The sequence below is a fragment of the Rousettus aegyptiacus genome, unplaced genomic scaffold (genome assembly GCF_014176215.1).
Source record: "Rousettus aegyptiacus isolate mRouAeg1 unplaced genomic scaffold, mRouAeg1.p scaffold_m13_p_20, whole genome shotgun sequence".
In the NCBI taxonomy this organism is placed as follows: Eukaryota; Metazoa; Chordata; class Mammalia; order Chiroptera; family Pteropodidae; genus Rousettus; species Rousettus aegyptiacus.
Genome location: NW_023416296.1, coordinates 163,320 through 189,452, shown reverse-complemented (window position 1 = coordinate 189,452; position 26,133 = coordinate 163,320). Strand labels below are relative to the sequence as shown.

General features: G+C 61.0%; 1 protein-coding gene and 1 pseudogene across 5 annotated transcripts in view; one reads left to right on the top strand and one right to left on the bottom strand.

The window, feature by feature from the left end:
• The window catches only part of PCNT (pericentrin), a 78,213-nt gene that overhangs the window by 29,154 nt on the left and 22,926 nt on the right, over positions 1-26,133 (top strand). For 3 of the 5 annotated variants that reach the window (XM_036238073.1, XM_036238074.1, XM_036238072.1), the window contains exons 16-28: positions 1,206-1,357; positions 2,621-2,781; positions 2,866-3,104; positions 4,484-4,646; positions 5,068-5,280; positions 9,500-9,729; positions 10,196-10,306; positions 11,014-11,199; positions 12,921-13,079; positions 13,303-13,446; positions 19,195-20,061; positions 20,609-20,779; positions 24,871-25,596. In XM_036238073.1, the coding sequence (XP_036093966.1) occupies positions 1,206-1,357; positions 2,621-2,781; positions 2,866-3,104; positions 4,484-4,646; positions 5,068-5,280; positions 9,500-9,729; positions 10,196-10,306; positions 11,014-11,199; positions 12,921-13,079; positions 13,303-13,446; positions 19,195-20,061; positions 20,609-20,779; positions 24,871-25,596 (3,522 nt within the window). The remainder of the gene's footprint in view (positions 1-1,205; positions 1,358-2,620; positions 2,782-2,865; positions 3,105-4,483; positions 4,647-5,067; positions 5,281-9,499; positions 9,730-10,195; positions 10,307-11,013; positions 11,200-12,920; positions 13,080-13,302; positions 13,447-19,194; positions 20,062-20,608; positions 20,780-24,870; positions 25,597-26,133) is intronic. The other 2 variants (XM_016143562.2, XM_036238075.1) reach the window with 2 other exon arrangements.
• LOC118614925 lies at positions 17,474-17,586 on the bottom strand (annotated as a pseudogene).

Genomic DNA, 26,133 nt, shown 5'->3' with positions numbered 1-26,133 from the left:
GGGTTGGGGGTGCACCGGCGGAGGAGAGACTGCTGTTCGGCAGGCTCTCTGAGCAGGAGCGGCCACGTGGTGGCCCATGTGGCTTGGCGGCCGGGCGTGGGCGTGGCCACCCTGAAGGTCAGCCTCGGCTGCTGCTGGGCTCAGTGCAGCGAGGCCCTGGGCGTCGGCATCCACGGGCCGCTGGGCCTCAGCCAGCGCCGCGCAGTCTGGACGCAGGTCCTGGTGCCGGGGGCGCGTGGTGCACGCGCATCTTCTGCCTCTCGTGCCCTTCTTGGGTCATTTTGTGCCATCTTGGCGCTCGGAGTTCTCCGTTCCACTCCTGTTAGTTCGCACAGCTGCCGTGTGTCCGTCCGGCGTGCCCAGCGGTCCGTAGGGCCCCTGCGGGCACAGCGTGAGCCAGCGCGGCCCGCGCGGTTCCCTGCCTCCCGCCGGCTTCGGAGCCCCCCCCCCCCCCGCAGCCCGCGTTGCCCTCCCCACCCCCGCAGCCGCCTCGCGGGCCCGCCCTGGCACCCCCGTCCCTTCCCTCCGGCCCGCGCCACTCCCGGGGGCAGCGGGGCCTGCGGCACCGTCCACGCGGCCGGCTGTGGCGTCCCGGCTCGCTGCTGCCGGCCGCTGACGGCGTCTGGCCGTCCCCCAGGGGGGCGTGCGCCTGGACGTGTGACGGTCCGCTGTGCCCGCTGTCCGTTGGTCCCCTGCGGCGGAGACGCCCATGTTCTCCTCACTCATCTGGACGTGACCTGATGTTCAGCTGTGGTGGGGGACGGGGTCGCGGGAGAATCCTAGCATCAGGGCTCAGGCACTCTGCTGCTGGGAAGACACACTTGTCCTTCGTCTAAGTGGCCGACAAGACGGCCACTGCCCGGGCAGCCCTGGGAGCAGCCCTCCGAGACACTGGCCGTCGACGCTTCGTCTTTGCACAGAAGCGTGCGTGAGGGATCCTCGCGTGCCTGGCGACTGCATTGCACCCTGCGGGGCCGGCGGGGGGCTCTGTTCTGAGCGGTGGCCGTGAGCGTAGGCGCTTGCCCGGGCCGTTCTGTGTTCCGCTTCGCAGGTGGAGGATGCGCGTGCGAAACCAGATCAGTACTTGTCGCCTCGAGTCGCCACGTGTGCCTGCCGCAGTGGCGCTCGTTAAGCGGGATGACGAGCGCCACGGGGCGCCCCAGAGGGGAGCGGGTTTCACAGCCGCAGCGATTCTCCCTCGACAGCTGGAGGAGCAGATCCTGTCCTTGCGCCGCGAGGTGGAAGCGCGCGACTCGGAGCTGGAGACGCTGCAGCGCAGACGCGCCAGGGAGAACCAGGAGGGCGCGCACCTCATCGCCATGCTCAGGGCGGACGCCGGCCTGGCACACGGCCAGAGGTCAGTGGCGCCGCCGCCCCGGCGCGGTGTCCCGGGGCAGGCCCCGTGCCGCACGCGTCTCGCCACGTGTCAGGGTCGTAGACGGCAGGAGTGCGGGTGGCACCCGGACTGCTGCAGCCCCGTCCCGGCCGACCGGCTCTGACGCCACATAGGCGGCCCCCAGCCGTCTCGGTTCGTGCTTCCTGTAGGTGTGTCGGGGCCGTCCCGTCCGGGGTCTCGTCTTGGAGCAGCCGCCCAGCACCCCGCCCACGGGCGGCCGTGCCCCGGGCCCGCCTTGTCCCCAGCCGGCGCTCGTCCACGTGCCCTGCCCCGCCCCCGGGTCCCGGGAGACCAGGCAGTGGCGGGCCCGGCACGGGTGGCGTTCTCCCGTGGTGCCACGAGTGTCCGTCAGACACACGCGCTTCGCCAGCACCCGTGGGAGCCAGCGGCCTGTGGCTTGGTGCCGGCTCCTTGGTCACCCCAAGTCCCTCAGGCTGGAGTGTGACAGGCTCTGTGGGTACCATCTCCGCACGCGGGAGGGCCGTGGCAGAGCAGGTGACCCCAGGTGCCTGCAGTCGTGTGCAGCCAGGCGAGCAGCTGCAGACACCCACAGGTGTCCTGGACAGGGGGCGGGGGCGGGGGTGGCTTCGAGGGATCTGCCCGCATTTGCTCTCACAGCGGGGCTAATGCCTGCCCTCCCCGACCCACCATGTCCACGCCCATCCTCGCCTTGTCCACACGCCAGCCCACGCCTGCCCATGTGCACACAGCTCCCTGCCGGGACCTGGGCAGCCGCAGGGCGCCGTCCTGGCCGCGCCCCCGGGTCTGCGTGCTCTGCGCCGCCTGCCGGGGGCCCTTTCTGTTGTCACGGCTCCCAAGGCGTAGCTTGTCAAGCGTCTTTGCCCAGCGGTGTCCCCACACCGGGAGCAGCGCCTGCACGGGGCCTGGGCCGGGCGGGCCCCGACACCCGGCAGGTGCGGGATCAGAGCCAACTTGCCTGCCGGCTCCTCGGCCACCGTGCTTGGCCCACAGCCTTGTCGCTGTGACCGGACACTTGAACCCTGCCGAAGGGCTGGGCTGGCAACCGCAGCCAGAGACGGGGAGCAGGCTGGTCCCCGGTGCTGCGAGGGGCAGACCACGCTGAAGTCCGTGGCCCAGGGCCTTCGGGCAGCGCAGTGGCTGACCTCGAACACATGTGCCACCAGGACAGGGCCCTGAGGGCCGGGAGGCCGGGGCCCGGCCCCCGGCTGACGGCGCTGCCCGCTGTGCCCCTGTCTGTCCCAGGACGGCGCTGCAGGGCGCCCTGCGGAGGCTGCTGGGCTTGCTGGGGGAGACTCTGCAGGCCGCCGTCGCCCTGAGGAGCCGGATCGGTGAGCGCGTAGGGCTCTGCCTGGAGGACGAGCACCCGCCCGACGCGAGGCTGGGGGACCAGGCCTCAACCACAGGTGACGGGGGGCACGCGTGGGGCCCCGACCGCGGCCCCCCCCCCATGCCGCGGTGCCACAGCCTCACGTGTTTGCCGCCTGCAGCACCAGCAGCGGATGAGCCGTGGCCCGGGCCCGACGGGGCCCCGCCGGAGCTGGACGCGACGCCGCCTGCCTGCTCCGAGCTGTCCTCTGTGGCCGACATCAGCAGCCACCTGTGCGAGAGCTTCCTGCTGAGCCCCGAGCGCGCGCTGGAGTGTGAGGAGCCGGTCCGGAGCGTCTACCGGAGCCTCGGCCTGGCGGTGGACAGCCTCCTGGACATGGTCCTCGACTCGGCCCGGCAGGTGAACCGCAGCGGCTTCTAGCCCCGTGCCCGGGGCCACGGTGCTCCCCGCCTCGCAGACGGGGACGGGTCGCGTGGCAGGTCAGCGCGCTGGAGGGCCAGCCCGTCTCCACCTGGCACTGGGGTCTCGCCCGGCCCCCGGGGCCCCCGTGCGCACTGCAGCGCAGGTGGCCCGCCCTGCGCCCTCACGTGCCGGGCACCTGAGCCCCCTCGTCACCACCCTCGTCACCGCCAGCGACGCCCCTGCTGCATGCTCCCTGGGGAGGACCCTGTCCTGACCCACAGCCCCTGGAGAGCCACGCTTGCCGTGAAGGAAGCTCTCTGCGTCGTCAGCGCCCGTGTTGACCCTTCACGCCGGGTTTCACCCCCACGTTTGGCATGTGTGGAGGGGGACCCCGTGGCGGAGGGAGTTGCTGACCATGGCAGGGCCTTCGGCCGGCCAGGAAGCCATGGGGCGGGCGGCCGAGGCAGCAGAGAGCCGTCTTTGAAGCTCCGGGCTCGGGGCCAGCAGCCTCGGCTGACGCCCTTCCCGCTGCTCCCGGCGCCGCCTCTCTCCCAGACCGATGGCTTTGGGTGCTGATGGGCATCAGGGGGTTTTGAGTGGCCCCCCAGTGTCGTTAGGTGGACATGCGCCCTCGTGTGGTCATCCGGCCTGCAGGTCTCGCTCGGCCGTGGCCCCGGCCTCGTGTCCGAGCAGGTGCACTGGTCTGCCGTGGGCCCATGCTGGCTGTCCCTGTGTCCCCTTCCCTAGAAGTCCACCCCCAAGGAGAGCGTTCCTCAGGCCGGCCACCGTCCCCATGGCAGGAGGGGGCATGGGTGCACGGGGGGAAAGCAGGGCCGGTGTGTGGGGGAGCAGAGCCCTGCGGGAGGTGGGCAGGCAGCAGCAGGAGGGGACCGTGGGTCCCCTTCGGGTTGGGGTCAGCGGTGAGGTGCAGGTGTCCCTAGGGGCCAGGCCGTGGGCAGCGGCCGGACCAGGCATGAGAAGAGGCGGCCTTGGGGCTGTTTCCGAGGCAGAGCCAGCTTAGCAGCTGAGTTGCGTCAGGCACGTGGCGTGGCGAGGAGGCCCAGCTGTCTGTGCGGCAAGGGCCCCAGGGCAGAGCCAGGAGGTGGGGGCGTCGAGGGAGGCCCCTGACGGCTGCGGGTGACTGAGCGGCATCAGGGTTTTTGCCTGGTGTAGCGACTGGCCTCAAGGGCCCTTCCTGCCAGCCTGCGGCTCTCCCCATCTCCCCCGAGTAACTAAATCATGCCAAGCGTCAAACTGGTGTTCCGCGCGGCGCGCGTGTCTTTGCGGAGGTTCTGAGTGAGTAGAGTCCTGTGGGCGGTAACTGCGCTTCGACGGCGTGTGACCCGCGCTCCCCGTTTTCAAACGCGCCCTGGCAGTTGGAGGAGGCGCGTCAGGTCCACGCCCGCTTGGAGAAGGAGTCCGGCTGCAAGGCCGAGGAGGTGGCACAGGTCGTCCGGGAGCACCGGGCGCTGCGGGGGCGCCTGGAGGAGGAGAGCGTGGCCAGGACGCGGCTCACGCTGGAGCTGCACAAGGCGGAAGGTGAGCGGCCGGAGGCCGGGCGGCTCGGGCAGGGTCGTGGGCGCAGCCGTGCTGGGCGCGGGGCGTCCACAACTGTCTGCGGCGGGGTGCGCCGCCTTTGGGAGGAGCTGCGCCGGCTGTGGGGGCGGCCAGGGCCGCCACACGAGGCTGCGGAGAGGTCCCGCCCTGGCACCCCTTCCTGCTGCTGCTCGGGCGACGTGGTGACGCGCGGGGGTGCCCCGGGAGTTCCCTCCGTGACGGCCCTGGCCCTTCGCCCCGGCCGTCGGGAGCTCTCAGTGCCACGTGGGCGGAGGGGGGCGGGGGTGTCGCCGTGTCTGGTGGCTCCAGCGCTTCCCCGGGGCTGGGCCGGCGCGGCCACGCTGCCCTCCCTCGTGCTGGGGCTGGGCACGCCCTCGGCAGCGGTGTTTCCCTGTGTCCCCAGGCATCATCGAGGGGTTCAAGGTGGAGAAGGCCGGCCTGCAGGAGGCGCTGGGCCAGAAGGAGGCAGCCGAACGGGACCTCGTGGTCCAGCTGGAGAGCCTGAGCCAGCAGCTGCAGCGCGCGGCCCGGCAGCAGGCTGAGCTGGAGGAGGAGAACGCGGGGCTCTGGCACCAGAAGGAGGCGGCGGCCGCAGAGGCCCAGGCGCGGGAAGCCGGTAGGAGGCGGGCGGGCGGGCGGGCGTGGTCCAGGCGAGGCGGAGGAGGGGCTGCAGGGTGCCTTTCCGAGGGAGCCCTGCCCCGTGGTGCTGGTCGCAGGAGCGCCCGCCGGTCACCCTGGCCTCGGTCTCTGGGAAATGGCGCTGAACAGCCGAGCCCGGGAGATGTGGGGGTGGCTGGGAAACCGGGAACCGTGGTTGACACGACACCCCCTGACGTGGCCCCGCACTGGGAGAGGCCGCAGCCTCAGTGGGAGCGGCCGTTACTTTCAGGTTCTGATGCATCTCAGGTTTCAGCACATTCTGAGTGAAAATTACGTGGGAAGCGCAACGCACTGACCTTGCAGGCGTCCTCGGCGGTGAGGAGCAGCCCCGAGAGAGCCCAGCCCCCCCCCACCGGTGCGCCCCCGCGTTGGGTGCCGGCCGCGCCTGTGCTCTGCGGCGGAGCCCTGGCCGTTTCTGGGGCACTGTCACCCATTCAGAAATTCACGTTTTCTCCACCAAACTCCTCGTTTTCTCATTCACGGACAGCACTTCAGTGGGACAGGCCCCTCCTGGGCGGGGCCCTTACACACGGTCCCGCTGCAGACCCCCCCGGGTCTGCAAGCCCCGGCGACCCTGGGCGCCTGCAGACACTCGGGTCCCACAGGCCGGTGGCTGTTCCGCAGACTCGTTTGCGCCCAGCCCGGCGCCCAGCCCCGCGCGGCGTTCGGCGGTGTTTACGGCCACCCCCAGGCCTGTCTCCTCCCGGGCTCTCTCCTTGTTCACGTGCACGGGGGAGTCTCTTGGCCTGGTTTCCCTTTTTTGATGTGAATTTCGATGGTCAAGGTGCCGAGGGGCTCTCTGCGTTGGCCGTGCCGGTCCCCGCCGTCCCGCGCCCTCGTACCTTCTCCCCGGCTCCCCGGGGCTCCCTGAGCACTCACCTGCGGGGTCCCCTTCGCCGCACACCAGGCCGTCCCGCTGCGCCCATGGCCGTCTGGCCTGGTCCCTGCGCCACCTGCGAGCGGCTCCGCCCCCGCCTCCGCCTCCCTGGCAGCCTCTCCTGTGTCTGCCCCTGCGCCTGGGCAGGGTGGCTTGCTCCCCGGCCCCAAACCCGGCCCCAAACCCGGCCCCCGGCGTGCGGGGGGAGTGAGGCTCTGGCCCGCGCGCATCGCCGTCTGGCGTCAGCAGGTCATGGGTGGTTCCCTGGCTCGGCACTGCCAGAGAAGGAAACTCCAAGACCTGATACCTGGGGTCGCCGTTTTGGGCATGCGGCTGGGGCTGGAAGGTTCCGGATCCGATTTCTCGTCCTGTAAAGCCGGAAGCTCTGACCCGTCGTTCGCTCGTGAGCAGTCCTGCCCAGCTGGCTCCCTCCTGCTGCTTTGTGGGTGCTCTCAGCCCCTTCGCCCCGATGCTCTCGTGTGTCGCTGTGACGTGCCTCGGTTGGTGTCCCACACCCACCCCGTTCTGAGGGCCGTTGCTTTTCGCTAGGTCTGGGGTTTATCGCTGTTTCTCACGTGATCACCTGTTTCTGTACTGGAACCCCTGAGGGGTGGCACTGCCCAGTGGGACAGGCCCCTCCTGGGCGGGGCCCTTATGGACCTTCCCGCTGCCGCCGCCCAGCCTGCAGGTGACTGGCGGCCCAGGTTTCTCTGCAGGGCGGCCGGGCCACACCCCGTCCGTCGACCCGTGCATGTGCCCTGAGCACTGGGACTTCCAGCGGCCGCTCCTCATCCTGGCCGTGGGACCTGGGGAGACAGAGGCGCGGGACCCCTGAGCTGCTCATGGCTGGCCATGGACCAGCCTGTCCTAGCTGCCCGGGACCTGGGTGGCTGTGCCTCATCTGGGCTCTCCCACCACGGCCTCTGTGCATCCCCTGGGGCCCCGTACCCCATGGGCCGGTCCTCTTGGCCCTCCTGAGGCAGTGACCATGCTGCAGAGAGGCCTGGCCCGCCTGTGTGTCCGCGGTGCCCGGGCAGAGGCGGGCGCTGGGCCTGGAAGGGACAGGCCGGGAGCCCTCTCAGACCCAGACCAGCCTCTGCTTTGCTTCCTTTTGTCACCAGGAAAGTCTCATGCTTTCTCCGGGGTCCTCTGAGTTTGCTTTCATTTTCACATTGTTAGCTTTGCTTAACCTTTCATGGGATTACTGTCCTTTCTCGCCTTGCCTCGCCTGGGGCTCAGCACACGCCAGCACACCGAAGGTGCCCGGTTTCCCTGCCCCGCCCTCGCCACGGCTCCCCGGGGCGGCCCCGGCCCTGCTCTGGGGCCTGGCGAGCCTCGGCCGCCGTTCTGGTTCCGGGGAGACTCCGCTCTGCGCCAGGGCGCCGCCCTCTGTCCCGTTTGCTCCGAAAGGCCCTGCGAGGACCTCGGGGCAGACTGTCTCTTCTTCTAGCTGCTGTGACAACACACGGGCTGGGTGCCGTGGGGACATGAACGTTTACCGTTGCAGTCCTGGAGGCCGGAAGTCCAGGGTCAGGCACCGGCGCGGGGGCTTCTGGCGCGGGGGCTGCCCGGGCACAGAGGCACCTCCCCGCTGCGTGCCCCGGCGCAGAAGGGCCGGGGTGCTCCCTGGGCCTCCCAGAACGGCGCCGGCCGCAGCCTGGGGGCTCCTTCCTCGTCACCTGGTCACTGCCCAGAGGCCCCCGACACCACCTCCCGACACCATCACATTGGGGGGGGGTTCCCCACGTGCATTTTGGGAGACATCCGGCTGCTGGCGGTGGCGCGGTATAGACGAGTGCGTCTCGGCGGCTGGTCGTCCAGGGCCGTCGCCGTCCCGTCTCTGCCGCTGACTGTGGCATCCAGGGTCGCCTTCTGCGCTCATCTCTGGAAACGCCGCGCTTGCGTTTCTGGGCATTCCCGCGGCTGCAGCACACGCGGACTCAGGTCTGTGCGTGACGTGCCGTGTGCTTGCCCCAGACGACTGCAGGTGTTTTACTAAGGGGAGCAGTACTCCAGAGCTTCCATGACAAACCGAAGTAAAGCGGTCACCGTGGTCCTCAGTGCTCCTGCGTGACACGGCACGTCTTCCTCCCGTGGTGCCGACGGCAGGTCGCGGGCTTGCCCTGTCGCGGTCGTCCGTGGCTGGGGGCGGGGCCGGGCCGCGCGGTGCTCCCCGACTCTGCGCTGGCCCCCCTCGCGGCCTCGGCCGCTGCACGGTCGCCTGGCGCGGTCTCCACGCGCGGTCCCCTGTCATGGAAGCCGTGGGTGCCCAGCCGGAGCCTTCCCTCCAGCCCGTGGGCCTGAAGGTGGCGGGGTCTGGGTGGGTGGTCGGGCAGCGCCGAGCCTCGTTCTGTGTCCGCCAGGGCTGAGAATGACCTTTGACCTAACTGCCCGTTCGACGCCAGGGTACTGTAATTGCGGCTTCAGCAGCACGGGGGTTTGCGGAGGGCGCCGCGGCAGTGGGGGCGGCAGCTGCGCGTAAAGGACCGACAGGTCCTGTGCACCGGAGCCGCCAGGCTGAGCGCTGCGCGCGCGAGCCAAGCCCGCGGGTCCCGTGTGTCACCACCGGCTCCCGCTGCGCCCCGGGGGAAGCCCCCTCACAGACGCTTCCGATTGTCCGTCCCACGTGGACCGCGGCCTCAGCCGTCACGCCGTGAACTGTCGGCTGCCTGCTGAAGGCCTCTGCCCCCCCACTGCCCCCCCATTGCCCGCCACTGCCCCCCGCCCCCCGTGTCCCGGCCCTGGGCGCGGGGCGGGTGCTCGCCTGCCGGCCGTGTCGGGGCGTGTCCGTCCTCAGACACAGGTTCCCAGTCACAGTTCGTTTCCCAGCCGGGGACTTGGCGGGAAGGCACAATTCCTGGAAAATCACCTGGTACTGGCATTTGGGAATGCCAAGGTGAAGTTTCCTCGGGCTTTAAATTTTTCATTTTAGCCAAGTTGTGTTTGAAAGCTACAGTTTAAAATTTTTATTTGTTTTTGTAAAAGTGCTTGGCTTTATCTTCGGCACCTGTCTGGCTGCATTGTGGCCACGCGAGGACGTGGGCGGCACCTGACGGCACAAGCTCACGCTGGCCGGCGGGGCGCACCTGTCCCCCTCCTGCCGTGTGGTCCCGGCCGTGTGCTGTTGCTGCCGATGGAGAGGGCCGGACGGGGGTGCCTGTGCCGCGTCTGTGGAAGCCTCAGGGAGCCCCATGCCCCAGGCCCCGGCCAGGACGTGGCCTCGGGCTGTCGGGGCGCGGGGCGCGCGGGCGGGGGCGGCGCCTGGCCGGGGATTCGCCTGTTCCCTCTCTGTCCGCAGCGCTGCGGCGGGAAGCGGAGGACGCGAGCAGGGCGCAGGTGGAGAGCAGCAGGCGGTGCGAGAAGGACCGCCGCGCCCTGCTCGCCCAGGTGGGCGCCCTGGAGGCCGAGCTGGAGGAGCAGCTGTCGCGGCAGCAGGTGACGGCCGTGCAGGCCTCGGAGCTGTGTGCCCTGCGGCAGCAGGTGGAGAGCCTGGACAAGCACCTGCGCGGCCAGCGGCAGTTCATGGACGTAAGCGTGCCGAGGGCCCCGTGTGCGCCGCACGCCTGTCTCTGCGGACCGGCCTCGGGGCTTCAGCCCCGGGCTGCTGGTGGCGCCCGCTGCGCCTCTGGGCGGGCAGGCCAGGCGCTGGTGGCGCCGACGGAGCAGCCTGAGCCCCGTGGCCGCACTCTGGACCCCCACCCCCGGGGTTATCGTCCCGTGCCTGCCACCAGTCTGGGTCCTCGCCCGCCATCTGGGGGCCGCCCCGTCCAGCTGCATTTCCGCGGCGCCCTGCCGGGCCCGTCGCCGCGCAGTGGACGCGCGTGTCCTGTGGCAGCTCCGGCCCCCGCGTGGGAGGGGGAGCGGGCGGTCAGCGTCAGACCCGGCGCCGCTCCTCTGCCCCCGCCGTCCTGCACGCGTGCCCTTCAGCGGGAGGGCGTGCGACCAGGGGCTGACGTCGCCGCGAGCCACGCACAGCGTCCGCGTCTCGCGACAGGAGCAGGCCGTGGAGCGGGAGCAGGAGCGCGAGGAATTCCAGCGGGAGATCCGCAGCCTGGAGGAGCAGCTCCGCCGCGCGCCGCAGCCCCGGGCCCCCGGCCACGGCGACGTGAGTCGGCCCCGCCGCCCCCTCGCGGGCAGCGCCTTCCAGCTCCAGGCCTGGGCGCGCGGACGGCGGCGGGCACTGCCGGGCGGGGAGGCGCGTGGCCCGCCGCCCTGGGCGACCTGCCAGCTTCCCCCGTCGGAGGGAGCTGTAGGCAGTTTGCCTGTTCCCTCTAAAATTAAACTTATTTTGAGATAATTGGATTCACTCACAGCTGTGAGGAAAGAGACACAGGTCTCGTGCACTCTGTCCCCAGCTTCCCCAGTGGTGGCATCCCGGGGGTCCAGCCCGAGGGCACAGCCAGGGCACAGAGGGCACAGGCTCCCTGCCCCAGGCTTCGGCGAGCTCCGTCTGGCCTGCACTGTCGTGCGCGGGGGCCACGCAGGGGGTGCCCTCGGCGAGCGCCTTCTCTCGCAGCCCGCCCCCCGGCGGCCCCTGCGGGGTGCCGCGGTGCCTGCCGCGCTCCTCCTCGTTGCTGGGTGGCATTCCCCTCCTCACCGTCAGCTACCTGTACTTCACTGACAAATTCTGGAGCGTCGTAGTTGTGGTTTTATTGAGGCATCGCTTTCTGATTGCTCTTTGTTCACCTTCTTCCCCAGCTGGTCCAGCACACCTCGTGCGGGATCGGCAGCCTCTCAAGAGTGTTGGGTAGCTTTTAGAAGGAAGATTTTTTTAACTGTTATTATTTCTCAAGCATTTTTTCATTATTTTAGATTGAATTGTTACAGGAAAAATTAAGAGAAAAATCAGATGAACTTGACGAATTGGTTATAAAGAAAGAATTAGCAGACAGACAAGTGTCGATCCAGGAAGAGGAAATTCAGCATCTCAGGGAGACCAACGCCGACATCAGCAGGAAGTTGGCCCGGCTGCAGCAGGAGCTGGAGGGGCCCCGGCAGGTGAGCGGCGCCCTCGCTCTGAAGGAGAACGCTGCGCGGGTCTCCCGCAGGGCCCGTGCTCTGCTGCGCCTTGTCACTGCTGACACGTCTGGCCGCCGGGCGTGTGGGCTCCGATGCAGCTCTCCGCTCTCGGCAGGTCCCAGCGGGGTCCTGCAGTTCGGCTCGGTTCCAACTCCAGCTGTGGGCTGGTGCCGGCCCCCCAGTCAGGGCTCAGTCCCACAGCACTGCCCCCCTCCAGACCTCGCTCGCAAGTTCCGGGCCCCACGTGCTTCTGATTGACTGCCTAAAAATGGGGGTCCCCCTGACCCTCCTTGGGTGCTGTGAATTTGCTGGAACGGCTCCCAGAGCTCCCAGAAACATCACTTCATTTGCATACAGGGTGTCCCTTGGGACGGAAGGAAGGAAGACGTGTGCGGGTGGGGTCTGGGGGGCTCGCAGCCCCCCTGCTCTCCGGGTGCTCCGCTGCCCCAGCAGCGCCACGGCTCACCAACCCGGACGCTCTCCCAACCCCTTCCTTGGGGTTTCAGGGAGGTCCCACCCCCGAGCAGGACGGATTGTCACTGAACGTTGGTGACTGACACAGCCCTGGGGTCGGGTTGGGGCTGCAGGGTCCAGCCCTCTCCTCTGCGGTTGGTTCCCCTGGCAGCCAGCCCCCACCCCGAGGTGACTTGAGTGCTTTCCAGAAGTCACCTCAGTAACGTGAACTCAGGTCCTGGGGAGGGGCTTGTCGTGAGTGACAAACCCTTCATCTGTTGCCGCGTGGGGATCCCGGGCTTCTGGGGGCTCCCTCAGGAGGCGAGTGGAGACCAGCTGGACCGTCTCGTGCACCGTGGCGCCGAGTGCGAGCGCTCCTGGCGACGTCACGGAGCAGAGCTTCGCGGCGGCAGAGTTATTCCACGAAGTGCAGCTGTAGCTGTTTTAATCTTGAGTTTGGTGGTTTATGTCCACTTCCCAGTGAAAGTGCCTCCAGTGGCCGTCTTCACGGTGCTGTTTGCAGCTCCGCGTCTGAGGGACGCTAGGCCCGGCGGGGCGGGGCGGGGCTCATGGCGGCCCACGTGTCTCCTGGCGCTGGCAGACGAAGGCTCACCTGAAAAGTGAGGCGCGTCTTCACGGGGGACGTGCCCACGGAGACTGTCGAGTGGGGTAGAGCCTCTTCCTCGAGGACACCCCTTCACTGGCCTGCAGGGCAATGGTGTGTCCGCCACTCTGGGGCTGGCCTGGGGACAGCTCCTCTGGGCTCGCCCCCTGCCCCCCCATCTCTAGCAGACATTTGCTGAGCTGCTCAGGTGCAGCAGGTAGAAAATGCCCTTTTTCCACAGAGCATGACCAGGTGTACAGCTCCGTGTGCCCACTGCTGTGGCCCTTTTATCTGTGGCAGGTTTCCTCTGAGGGCGTCAGTGGGTGGCCGACTTAGTGCAGACACTGTCAGCCAGCAGCCTGTGCTCTGGCAAGTTCTCCAGCATTGTCAAGCAGCTGTCAGTGTAGAGACTGTTTCTGTGCCACGCCGAGTAATTGCTAAGGGCCAGTTCCTCCGGCCTGCGGCGTGCCGGCCACACCGGCTGTGGGGGACGCACGCCCCAGCATGCAGACCTCTGCCCCGCAGCCTAGCGGGGTCCCGGGAAGGCGCGCACAGGGGGAGCTGGGGCACGCACACCCCACGGCCGCGGTTTCGGGCCCTTCATCCTGAAACGCTGGCCTGGGACAGACCTGTCTTCCTTCAGCAGGACAGAGTGGCGGCGCAGGGACGGGCGAGCAGCTGGCCGCTGCTGGCCACACGGCGGTCCGCGCCAGAGGAGGACAGCAGCCCCTCGCGTCCTGAGGGCCACCGCCCCGAGCGCCCGGAAGTCCCCTTGGAGGCGCTGCGGCCGTGGGAGGCCGAGGTGCGTGGGCGTGCGGGCGGGTCCCCTCTGCGCAGGCGCAGGACGTCCGCACCATGCATCAGTGGGTCGCGGCCACTGCACGCTCTTTGTAATTTTAACGTTTTTATGTCGGTTGGAGGGTGGTGGTAACTTACTTTGGCATGTGCCTTTACGTCTTTCGGTGTGACTTAATTATTATCTAATCAGAGTGCTGGGTGACTTTTAACACTTCTTTCACTGAAAGGTTTTGGACTTAAAAGAGCAGTTCAAGAAGATCAAGGGTGACTTTGTGAGTGACGGCGAAGCTCTGCAGCCGAGCGTGGCCTCGGGCGTGCAGGGCGGCCGCGCCAGCACCAGGGGGCGTGAGGACGAGCTTGCCACTGCGCAGGTGAGCCGCACACCCACCTCGACACCCGGGCGCCAGCTGCAGGGACGGGGCCCCTCTGGACACGGGGCCCTGAGCCACAGGCGACCCCACAAGTGCCCGCCGTGTGTCCGCACTGCAGCCGGCGGCCGGGCAGCTTCTAGGAGTCACGGGCCAGAGTCACCCTGCCGGGCCCCACGCCTGCCTCTGCTCCACACCACACCTCTCCCCTTGGCAGCCGAGCTGACAGTCGAGGCTTTGGAAGGCTGCTTGTTGGAGCGAGGTTGCCGGGGAGGCGCTCCCCGGGCAGCTGTGACGAGGAAACACATCGGAGCTGGGAATAGTGGCCCCGCGCTGGCCATCCCAGGGGTGACCAGTCTAGAGGAGGCAATGCTCAGTAAATGGTCACTCATCGGGACCCTTTCCAGCTCAGGGTGGAAAAAAGTCTGCTTTTTCAGTCTCCTCCGTTACCTTAATGCAGTTCTTCTTTCGAAGCAAAAAAGGAAAATGGCCTCTGCCGCCCGGAGAGAGCGATTGGGCTGCAAAGAACATGTAGCCGTGAAGCGTGGCCCTGAGGCACGCTGCGTTCAGGGCCGCTGCGGTGCCGCCCGCCTGGGCAAGGTCGCGAGTGACCGGCAGCGCTGACAGAAAGCCTGGGGGTCGTGTCCCTGATGCCTGCTGCTCACAGAGGCTTCCTCCGCACGGCCGCGAACTGCCCTCCGTGGAGATGGGGTCCCGGGCCAGCCCCGGAGTCGCCTCATCCCTGGGTGAGATGCGGGCAGAGCAGGCTTTCCGTGACCTGTGCTGGTCGCCGGCAGAAATGCAGTGACACTGAACAGAAAGCCCTTTAATGGAAAAGCATTTCCACACTGAGCATCAGCATTTGAAACTGCAGACTCATCTGATAGGGCATTTCCCATCTGCGAGGCCTGGGGTCTGTTCTGCACAGTAATGCTTTGCCGGCCTCGTGATTTTCGTCATCATCGTGCCCACAGGCACTTCTGCAGAACGAGGAGAACGGGACGATGTGTGTGAGTGAGCCGCGTGCGGCGCCGCTGGCCGGGGCGCCGGCCGGGCGCCCTCAGCGAGGCAGGCGGTCCCTGACAGTGGACGCACTGGACCGCAGTCTGATCTGTCTTTGGCCGTAGTGGCGTCTTGGGCTTCGTGTCCTTGGTAGTGTGACGTGTGACCTTGGATCAAAGGCGCCCCTGAGGTGACACCACGTAAAGCTTAGAGTACATTTTCACTGATGTTGATTGAGAGTATGAGGGTAGTGGTGGCTGTCGGGGTAAAAAGGAGAAGTTTTATCTGCAGTTTTTCGTGTCTTCAGATTTACACAGAGGCTATAGGGATATTAACGATTTGTGTTGGTATCACATCTTTGGCGAAATTTAAAAATGTTATTTGGGTTACTTTGAGGAGTGCCTTTAAAACCAGTGACTAAACATTTTAAAATTCATTTTTCAGTCGCAGTTGACACTCAACGTATATTGATTTCAGCGTGTGGCGCAGTGCCGAGACGTCCGCCCGACTTAGGGAGCAGCCCCCCGACGAGCCCCGTGCCGGCCCGGCCCCGCGCGCGGCTGTCCGTGTCCCTCGCGCCGCACGCCGCGCCCCGTGACTGTTTCGTGACTGACACTTGTACTCCGTAGTTCCTTCACCGTTTTCACCCAGCCCCCGGCCCCCTCCCATCCGGTGACCGTCAGCTTTGCGTATGAGTGTTTGTCGTGTGGGGCATGTCTTTCTCTGTCTGACCGATTTCACTCCGCACGATGCCCTCTGGGTCCGCCTGTGTCGCAGCAGGTGGTGAGACTTCGTCCTTTGTCGTGGCTGAGTGATATTGCGCTGTGTGAGCGCAGTCTCCTCCTCACCCAGTCCGCTGTCGTGGTCGCCTGGGTCGCTTCTGTACCTTGGCTGCCGTGAAGAGCACTGCAGTGAACAAAGGGTGTGTGGATCGTATCAATGCGTTTTTGTTTTCTTCAGATAACTACCCAGGTGGGATTGCTGGGTTATGTAGTAGTTCTAGTTTTACTGTTTTGAGTAACCGCAAACCTGTTCTGCATTGTGGCAGCGCAGATTTGTAATCCAACGGTGCACAAGGTTTCCCTTTTGTCAACATCCTCACCAACACTTTCCGTTTGTTGATTAATTGACGACGGCCATTCCAACAGGTGTGAGGTTACAGACAGCTCATTGTGCTTTTAACTTGCATTTCTCTGATGATGGTGACGTTGAGCATCTTTCCATGTCTGTTGGCCATCTCTGTGTCCTCTTTGGAGAAATGCCTGTTCAACTCCTCTGCTTACTTTTTTAATCGGATTGCTTGCTTTTTCGTGTTGAGTTCTGTGAGTCCTTTGTATATTTTGAGTGCTAACCCCGTATCAGATGTATCATTGCTGAACACCTCCCATTCAGTAGGTTGTCATTTCGCTGATGGTTTCCTTTGCTGTGCAAGAGCTTCTTGGTTCGTTGTGGTCCAATTTGTTTATTTTTTCTTTTGTTTCCCTTGCCTGAGGAGATGTATCCAGAAAAAATATTCAGAGCGACGTCAGAGTGTGTCCTGCCTGTGTTTCCTTCTAGGAGTTTTGTGCTTTCAAGTTTCATATTTAAGTCTTTAGTGCATTTTGAGCTTAGTTTTGTGTGTGGTATAAGAAAGTGGTCTAGATCCAGTTTTTTGCATGTGTCTGTTCAGTTTTCCCAATATCACTTATTGAAGTGACTTAATTATTAAAGGAGATTGTTTCTGTTTTCTGTCCTTAATCTCTAGAATTGGCTGTGTATCTTCTTACATATTGAAATATGAATATCATGATATTCATATTTCAATATGATAAAGAAAACGTTTTAGTTCCATTAAGAATAGACAACTTTATAAAGACAATTCCAAATGTTTTCTTTTCGGGTTTTGTTCATTTCTGTACATGTGTAAATCTATACATCCTTTGTTTCTTGCAATTCCAATTTCTTTGTAAAGGCATGGATGATACTATTGCTTTGATGTAATAAACAAAACTAAAATACCACCTGCAGGGCTGACTTGCTAGGTTTCTAATTCTTGAAGGAACCATATTTTTACATACTTCCTACCCTTATTTTATGCCTGTGAAGATTTTATGTTCTGGAATCTCAGTGTCTTTCAGGGTTTTTGGGGAAACAGAACTTCCTCCTGGCCATGTTAACAGCTTATTCTCAATACGCATTTTCCTTCCTTATCATTTACTCTGACACGGAGGTGAGTGTTGTCTCTTTAATGCTTTCATTTGCTTTTTTCCCCTTATTCTGTAGTTTTCAGTGAAGAAATCCTGAACGTCTTTGGTTACATGTATTCCTAAGTGTCTTAGGGTTGTTACGCTCCTGTGATTTGCCTTTTGAAAGAATCTCACTGGCCAGGCGTTCGCCCCGGGTACACACGCACACCTCAGGTGTCTGTCCGCACGCGGCCTTGTGCCCTGTCACCTTGCCAGAGTCATTACATCCGCAGCGCGTTCATCGGCTCCCACAGCTCTCTGCGTCTGCGATAAAGTTTTGTTTCTTTCCGATCTTTGTCCTTTCTTGTTCCGTACTATGACACGTGGGCAGCTCAGTGTGAGGTGAGACAGGGGAGCAGCCGAGGGAATGTGCTCAGCGTTTCACCATCGAGTGTGATGGCGACTGTCGGTTTTTCACAGAAGTTTTTATCAGATCGAAGAAGTTACTTTTTATTTCTAGTTTGCTTTTTCTAAGTCTACAAAATAGGACATCGTTTTAATCTTTTATGCTACTGATGGGATTAATTACACCGAGTGATTTTTGAAGGTTAAACCAACCTTGCCTTCCTCGGATAAACCGCACTTGGTAGTGATGTACTTTTAACGCATCGCTGGATTTGATTTGCTGGTCTCGTTAATTTTTGCATCTGTATTCACGAATGTTATCAATCTCTCTCTCTCTCTCTCTCTCTCTCTCTCTCATTTTAGGCGAGGCAACCAACTCTTGGTTGACCTCACAGATTACAAGGACCTTGTCAGCTTACAATCCCTTATTTTTTTATTTATTTATGTTTTACACCTACAGCAAGCACCTGGTCTTCCTAGGCAGTCTCCCATCCAAGTACTAACCAGGCCCGACCCTGCTTAGCTTCCCAGATCAGATGGGATGGGGCATCAGGGTGGCGTGGCCGTAGACAGACATTGTAACTTTTCGTTCTAGAATTTTGGTTTCTTGTTATGATCTCTGTTCCTCTGCCAAGATGTCCTATCTTTTTGTTTATCTCGAACATACTTCCCTTTATGCGTTGAACAGAGCTGTGACACCTGCTTCAAAATTCTTGTTGGCTGGCGCCAGCATTTTTGTCGTCTCCTGGTTGGCTGCTTTTGGTCGTCTTTTCAGAATTTATCACATGATGCTGGTTTTTTGTGTTTTGAACATTTCAGTTATGTTCTTGTTGATATTCTTAGAGTTAACTTGTGGGGAACTTGCCTCTGAAGCATTGCGGTTTTTGTTCTAGTGGTAATCGCCGTGGCCAGGTTGAAGCGCGCGCCGCCTGGCCTCTTGAGATCGGGCAGGGGCCCGCCCGCGGCATGGGCGAGTCGCCACTCAGTCCGAGGCTCCCTTGCCTGCTTTCGTCTCAGTCTTGCTCTCCTCAGCCTTGGCTGCCCAGTTCCATCTCCTGGGGCTCATCTGGCCCTGCTGCCAGAGCCGGGGGCGGGGGAGGGGGTCGGCGGGCGCCGAGCACTGCGGCCCGGAGCGGCCCGGCCGGCTGCGCTGCCAGAGCCGGGGGAGGCGGGGGTGAGGCGCCGAGCACTGACCGGTTTGCTTTTGCTAACGGTGCAGTGTGGCATTCGGGTGTAGCTGTGTGTATCTGTGTCTGATAAACAAAGCTTCTCTCATTCTCGTTTTAACTATGGGCCAGATCTGAGTGTGAGTTTGAAGAATTGTCAGGCGGTGCTAGTGAACCCAGAATCGCAAGGACATCATCAGTTCCTAGGAAGCAGAACATTAGGTGATGACGACTTGGTTGGCCGTTGACTCGAACACAAATCGCTTTGGATTTTTCATTTTTTTGTTACTACCAGCGATGTGGTATTAAGAGGATGGACTTCGGATCTGTGTCGATGTAGATTTCAGTCCCGATTGCCCGTTTACTGTCTCTGTGGTTTCGAAAGATACTCAGTAACTGATTTCAGTTGTCCCGGCTTTAAACTGGGGGCGACACCACGCCTCGCCTTAACGCTGTGGAGGATCAGGTTAAGCAGCACAAGCACGTACTTTCAGGCAGAGTGGTAGAAGCAGTCTTCGCGGCCCGGCGTGGCCCGGTGCTCGGTGCCGGCGGCGCGGGCACGCGCGTGTGCCTGGCTCGCTCACACGCGTCGTCTCGCAGGTCCCCCCGCACCATCGTCCCCCTGGTGGTCTAGTGTGAGAATGGCACCCGAACCCTAAACGCTCCCTCAGAGCGGAACCAAGCACACGTCTAGAAAGGTGACAACGTTGGCACGCGGCGTCGCGCGGGCTGAAAAGCGGCCGAGCTGGCGCTTCCTCCGAGCGTCGCCGCGGGGGTCGGAGTCCGCAGCAGCCAGCGGCCCGGCAGCCGCCGGGGTTTCTTCCCACGAGCCCGAGGTAGCCGGGGTGCAGCGCTGCGCCATTCGGGCACCAGCGGCCACTTGCTGACACCGTGGCTTGGGCCGCGCAGTGGCACAGTCTGCACGTCAGCCGCAGGGACTCGGAGCCCGGGCTCGGCCGGCGCGCTGGCGTCCCTGCGGCTCCTTCGTCTCTGAGATGTGTCCTCCCCGCCAGGTCGTGGACGCTGGACACCCTGAGGTCGAGGAGCTGAAGTCCCTCATCGAGAACCTGCAGGAGAAGCAGGCACAGCTGCAGAAGGATAAAGCAGACGAAGTCGAGCGGCTGCACGAGGTCATCGGGAGGCTGCAGAGGGAGCTGTCGCTCGGGGCGCCCGTGGAGTGCGGGCACAGCCTTGGCCCGGCTCAGGACCTGCGGAGCGAGCTGCAGGCCGAGGGGGCTGAGGCCCAGGCCGCGCTGCAGGCCGACCTCCAGGCCGCGCTCGCGGCCAGGGACGCCTTGAGCCAGCAGCTGGCTGAGCAAGAGCACCACCACGGCCAGGCCCTGGAGGCCCTGCAGCAGCGCCTGCGGGGTGCGGAGGCGGCGGCCACCAGGCAGCTGGCTCAGCTGGGGCCCTGCACGGCCCTCCAGGAGGCCGAGGCCCAGGGCTTGGCCTCCCGGGTCCGAGAGTGGGAGGCCGCCTTGAAGGCAAAGGACGCGGAGATCGCCCGGAGAGACCTGGAGCTCGGGGCTCTGAGCAGGCAGATGGCGGCCCAGTCCGCGGAGCTGGAGGCCGTGCGGGTGGCTGTCGCCCGCCTCCGCCGCTCCCTGGAACAGATGCCCCTGGGAACCGCGCCTGAGCCCCCCGAACTGCAGCGGCTGCGAGCACAGTGTGTCCGCCTCGGCCGCCGGCTGCAGGCACTGAGCCAGCGGTTCCTGCAGTGCCAGGAGGAGCTGGACGAGCAGCAGGCATGCGGGGCCCCCCCGGCCCCCAGCGTGGAGGCCGGCTTGCTGGAACCGGCGTCCAGGGGTGAAGAGGCCCCGTGTGGGGAAGAGTTGGAACACGGCGGCGGCAGCAGGCAGCCGACCGGCGGCGACCCCCAGGTGGGCCCGGCTCCCCTGCAGGCCTCGGGCGCAGCCTGTGGGCCAGGGAGCGGGGCGGCCGGGCCATCTCTGAAGGAAGCGGGCTTCTTTCCTCACTCTCCCGCTCGTGCTCTGTCTCTCTGACTGTGACAGCCCCCCTCTGCTGGGCGCGGAGGACGCATTTTCTGGCGGGCGGCCCCCGACCTGGAGGAGGGCGCCCGTGCCAGTGCTGACCTACCTGCGCACGTGTGCAGCGAGGTCGGGCTGCACGGCACAGTTTTGTACAAATGTAAACTTGTCCTCGTTGTAAGTTACCAGAGCGTTTTAAGACGCCTCTCTGTCTGACGGGGAGCATCGGCGCGCGGAGGTCCCCAGGGGCCAGGCGTTCCCGTAGTCCCCTGAGTCCTCGTCAAATGGTTTAGTTTCCCCCCAGCATTTTTGTGAAGCTGGTTCGAGCTCGTTTCTCTCTGGAACGCGCTCCAGCCTGCCTCTGAGCGGGACGCTGCGGCGCGGCCCTCGGCTCCGCGCTCCATCCCAGCATTGCCCGTGTTTCCCCCACGCCCCGCAGAGGCCGGCGGGGGATGGCCTGCCGCCCCCCGGAGCGGGACCTGCCCAGCGGGACGGCGCGGCGGCACTGCTCACACTCTGCCGGAGGCAGCTGGAGGCCGAGCTGCAGCTGCTGAGGAGCGAGATGCGCCTGGGCGCGGCCCGGAGCGGCGCGGCGCCGGGGGCGGTGCAGGTACGGGCGCGGCCGCGGTCCCACGCCGTGCAGGTTCACGTAGAAACCCCGTGTGTCGTGGAGGCGCTGTCGGGAGGCTGGCCTGGGGGCTGGGGCGGGCATCTTCCCCGGGGCCCGCTGGCCCTCTGCGTGGCTTCTTTAGAGAAATGTCTGAGTCTTGCTCATTTTAAAACCGGGTGGTTGGGTTTTTGTTGTTTCGGGAGCTCTCAATATTTTGGAAGTTAATCCCCAGTTAGATGTGTGATTTGCGACGATTTTCTTCTGTTCTGTGGGCTGCCCGTCGCCCCTACGCACACGCCTTGGGTGCGTGAGGTCTGATTTTTCTGTCTTCTGTTGCTCGTGCCTTCGGGGTCGCATCCTGTAAGTTCTTGCCGACTGTGCGAAGCCGTAACGCTCGCGCCCTGTGTTTTCGTCTCAGTTTTATAGTTTCGGAGCTTACACTTGAGTCTTAGATCCATTTTGAGGCACTTTTTGCGCCTGGCGTTCCGTAAGGGTCCAGCTTCGGTCTTCTGCGTGTAGACACCCACTTGTCTCAGCGCCGCTGTTGAAAGCCTGTCCCTCCCCCGCGAGCACGTGGCGTGTGCAGCCTGTTGAAGGCGTCTCCCTGTGTGCGTGTGAGTCGCGCGCGGCCTCCCTGTGTGCGTGCGAGTCGCGCGCGGCCTCTCTCCTGCGGCAGTCGACACGGCGGTCTGCATGCCAGCGCCACGCTGTTTGGATTCCTGTAGCCTTGCTGTAAGTTTTGAGATCAGGAAGTGGGGGTCCTTTAGCTTTGCTGTTCTTTTTCGTTATTATATTTTGGTTATTCTTATGTTCTTTAAAATCTTATGTGAATTTCAGAATGAATTTTTCCTCTTTTTTATTTCCTTTTTTGAATATTTATTTAGGCAACCCTTGGTTGACCTCACAGATCACAAGGACCTGGTCAGCTTACAATCTCTTATTTTTCATTTTTTACGCCTACAGCACCTGGTCTTCCTAGGCGGCCTTCCATCCAAGTGCTAACACGCTCGACACTGCTCAGTTTCTGAGATCGGATGGGATCGGGCGTGTTCAGTGTGGCCGGCCGTAGACCAGAATGGGCTTTTCTGTTTCTCCAAAAAATGTCATTGGAATTTTGATAAAGATCACATTGAACATATAGGTCGTTGGGTATCGCTGACATCTTAACAATATTAAGTATTTCAATCCATAAACATGAGATGCGATTCCGTTTATTTATTTCAGTAATGTTTTGTAGTTTTAATTGTACAAGTCACTTTCTTGGTTAAGTTAAATCTCAATTATTTTTTGTTTTTGTTGTCACTATTATAAATGGAATTGGTTTTCTAATTTCTTTTTCAGATATAGAAATGCAACTAATTTTTTGTGTATTGACTTTGTATCCTGCGACTGCTGAATTTATTTATGAATTTTAACAGCTTTTTTGTGGAATCTTTAGCGTTTTCTACATGTAAGAGCATACCATCTGTGAACAGAGATAGTTTTACTTCTTGCTTTCCAATCCAGATGCCTTTTCTTTCTTTTTCTTGCTGACTGGCTCTCGCCAGGCCCCCCAGTGTGGCGCCGACAGGAGGCGGGGAGAGGGACTCAGTTCCCGCTGCTGCTCTCGTGGCCTGGTCGTGTCTTTCTGTTCCTCGCTACGTTGAATGTTTTTATCATGAAAGGGAGTCGAATCTTACCAAACGCTCTTTGTGCCTAGATGGAGACGATCGTGTGATGTTTTTATTTCATTCGTTTTGTTGCTGTGGTGAATCACGTTGATTTTTCCTATGTCGAACTACCCTTGCATCCCAGGAACAGGCATCTCTTGGGCATGGTACGCACCCCTCCCAACATGCTGTCACACTCGGCTTTCTAGTGCTTCGCCGAGGATTTCGCACGAGCTTCACAAGGTGTGCTGGTCCGCAGTCTCCCCGTGTGTGTCTGGCTACAGGCCCCGCAGGCCTCGCGGGGTGAGCTGGGCCACGCCCTCCGCTTGTGTCCCGCGGAAGGGACTGTAGGGAATCGGTATTCCTTCTTCTTAAGTTTGGCAGACCGCGCCAGCGAACCCCTCTGAGACTGCCACTCCCTGCGCGCCAGTGTTTAATTGTTTGACAGAATTCGTCAGTGAAGCCTCGGGTCCGGGGCTTATTTTTATTGGGAGGTTTCGGGGTGCTGATTGCACTCTCCTTTGTGTCTCTCGTGACTGTTTTTGGTTTAAACTTATTTTGTCTAATGTTAACATAGCCACCTCTGCTCCTGTTTTTTAGTATTTGCATGGAATATATTTTTGTTTCACTTTCAAGCTGTTCATATCTTTGTGTCTAAAGCGAGGCTCTCATAGATAGAATGTAGTGGGTCATGTGTTTTTATGCATTCTCCTGATCTCTGTCTTTGATTGGAGAGCTCTGATTCATGCAGAGTAATTACTGACGAGGAGGGTTTTCTGTCATTTGGTCATTTGTTTTGTATCTGCCTTATAGGGTTCTTTTTGGTCCCTCTTTTCCTGCATTACTGCTTTCACGTGCGTTAAGGATTTTTTTGCAGTAAAATATTTAAATTCCTTTCTCATTTCTCTGTGTGTGTGTTCTATAGCCATGTTCTTTGTGGTCACTATAGGGATTATGTTTTGCGCCCCGACCGTAGTTCGCACCAGCTGAACTTCAGTAGCAGCCAAAAGCTGACCCTTCACAGCGCCTGCCCCGCCGCTTTTGGTCTTTGATGTCACGAAACTGCATCTTTTTACCCATGTGCCCCAAACATACACTGATAATCCTTTAAACACAGGAATCTCTTAAATTATGTAGAAAACAAATGTGAAGTTACAAACTAAAGTTACAGACACGCTAACTTTTAAACGTATTAAATATTTAAATCGGAATGTGGAGTCCCCAGCCATTGCTACAGTAACATAAGCGTTTGTAATTGCTCACGTGTTACCTTGACTGAGATCTCTGTTTTTACCTAAGGCTTTGAGGTGCTGGTGCCCTTTCATTTCCCCCTGCAGGACTCCCATGAGCATTTCTCGCAGGGCAGGTCCGGTGGTCACAAACTCCCTGAGCTTTTGTTTATCCGGGAACATTTCAGTTTGTTCCTTCCTCTCAAAGTATAGGTTTGATGGATCTTGGATTTACGGTTGACAGTATTTTAGTACTTTGAATATATTGACCCACAGTCCTCTGCCCCCCAGAGTGTCTGATGGGAAAGCTGCACATAACCGTACCAAGGACCCCTTGTGTGTGACAAGTCATTTCTCTCTAGCTGCTTTCAAGATTCTCTGTCTTTGTTTTTTGAAAGTTTGATTATAATGTGTCTCAGCATAAGTCTCTGAATTCGTTGGGATTCTTAAACGTTTACGTTCATATCTTTCATCATATTCGGGACGTTTTCAGTCATTATGTGCTCAGATGTTCTGCCCCCTCTTTTCTCCCCATCTTCTGGGATCCCCACAGCGAGTGTATGGGTCCATTGGAGAGTGTCCCGTAGGGCCCTTAGGCTCCATTCACTTTTTTCAATCTTTTCTCAGACTTGATAATTCCTATTGTTTTATCTTCAAGTTCACCAATTATTTCTTCTGCCTCCATAAATCTACCTTTAAGTCTCTCTAGTGAAAATTTTTTTTATTTCAGTATTATACTTTTCAGCTCAAGAATTTTTAGTTTCTTTTTGGGTTTTTTCTCTATTGATATTTGTCTTGCTCAAACATTAGTTCTTTCACTTTCTTCACATCTTTAGTTCTTTGAGCATCTTTAAAACAGTTATTTTAAAATCTTGGTCTAGTAGTCTGCCATTAGGTCTTTTTCAGGGTCAGGTACTGTTGATGCATTTTTCTCTAACTGGGCCATAACTTACTGTTTCCTTGTATGTCTTGTGATTGTGATTTGTTTTGTTTAATACTGAACATTTGAAGCCTTAGGCAATGAGCTTTCAGCCTTCATTCTTTCAAGAAATTTTTAAAAACTTGGAAAGAGTCTAGAGGGACCGAAGGGCTTATCACGGAATCTCACCCTGAATTCCTGCGTCTCGGGAACCGCCTCGTGAACGGAGGCGGTCGAGCGCGACGCTGCGGGGTCCGGCCACTCCGCTGTGTGCGCGCCCTTTCTCACCTGCAGGACGAGGAGGGGCTGCGGGAAGCGCGCCAGCTGCGGAAGGTGGATCTCATAACTCAGGTGAAACAGCTTCAAGAAAACCTGAGCCGTATGGTACGTTCCATGAAAGTCCAGAATATCGGGACAGAGGAGGCCCCGTCTCAAGAGCCACGGGACTCCCCCCCCGTCGCAGAGGACGGCTTGAGTGACAGCGGTAGTGACGGCGAAGGGAGTGGCCCGCCGCCCCCCGACGGTGCCCTGGGTGTCAGTGCGATCACGTGGGGTCTGACTGGTGTGTTTGGGAATCAGCTTTCGTGGTTAAGATATGAAATGCCAAGCGTCCCCCCGGAGGAGAAGGCAGATTTGCGGGGTGCCTCACTTTGTTCACACGTGAGCTCACGCGGCAGCACCCGGGACCTCACGTACTCTGGGGGGCCCGGGCCCCTGAGGGATGCACTCGGCGCGGGAGACTTGTCCTCCTGGAGCTCCCCTGAGGTCGTCAGGAAGGACTCGACCCTCGAGCTGCTGCCCAGCCTGCCCGTGACCCCCCGCTCGGATGCCCTGAGCCAGCGCAGCCTGGACACCTCCCTCGGGGACCAGAGGAGCAGCTCACTGCTCCAGGCCGACCTGTGGGGGCTGCTTGGTTCCCCGGACGGGTCAGCAGCAGTGAAGGCCCCTTGCTGGACGGAGACTCCCTTGGCCACAGACAGGACTCTGTCCGCTGACCACCACGTGCAGCACATGGCTGTGGTAGGTGGTGTCCCCCAGGGGCTGCCCTGGGGTGGTGTCCATATGGTCCCAGGGCCGCAGTGTGTTCCCGTGGGACTGTGTCTGTGTGGCTCGTGGTGTCACAGCGGCAGCCATTGTTGGCTCACCTCCTGCCAGGCCTGTGGGTGTGGGTGAGCACCTCACAGTCCCCTGGTCAGCTGTGTAGGGACGGCCAGCTTTCTGCACCAGTGGATGCTCCCAACCCACTGTAACATGAACATTTAGATACTTCAGTGACTTAAAAACATGCGAGATGCATTTAGTCCTACTCAGAAACTCACCCTGGACCCAGGTTCTTACCTAACGCTGACTCTGAGAAGTGCAGTCGTAGCCTCGTCTTTGTGTGTAGTTTGCGTACAGGTTCTCTGTCTAGAATGTGTTCTTCAGATTATTTTCAGTTGTATTGCCTACTTAACAGGTTCCACATATAATGCTAATTAATTTCAGGAATGCTTCAGTTTATTATTAAGTTAGATTATATTTTCCCTAACATGATTTTAATGTTTCGTATTTCTTAGA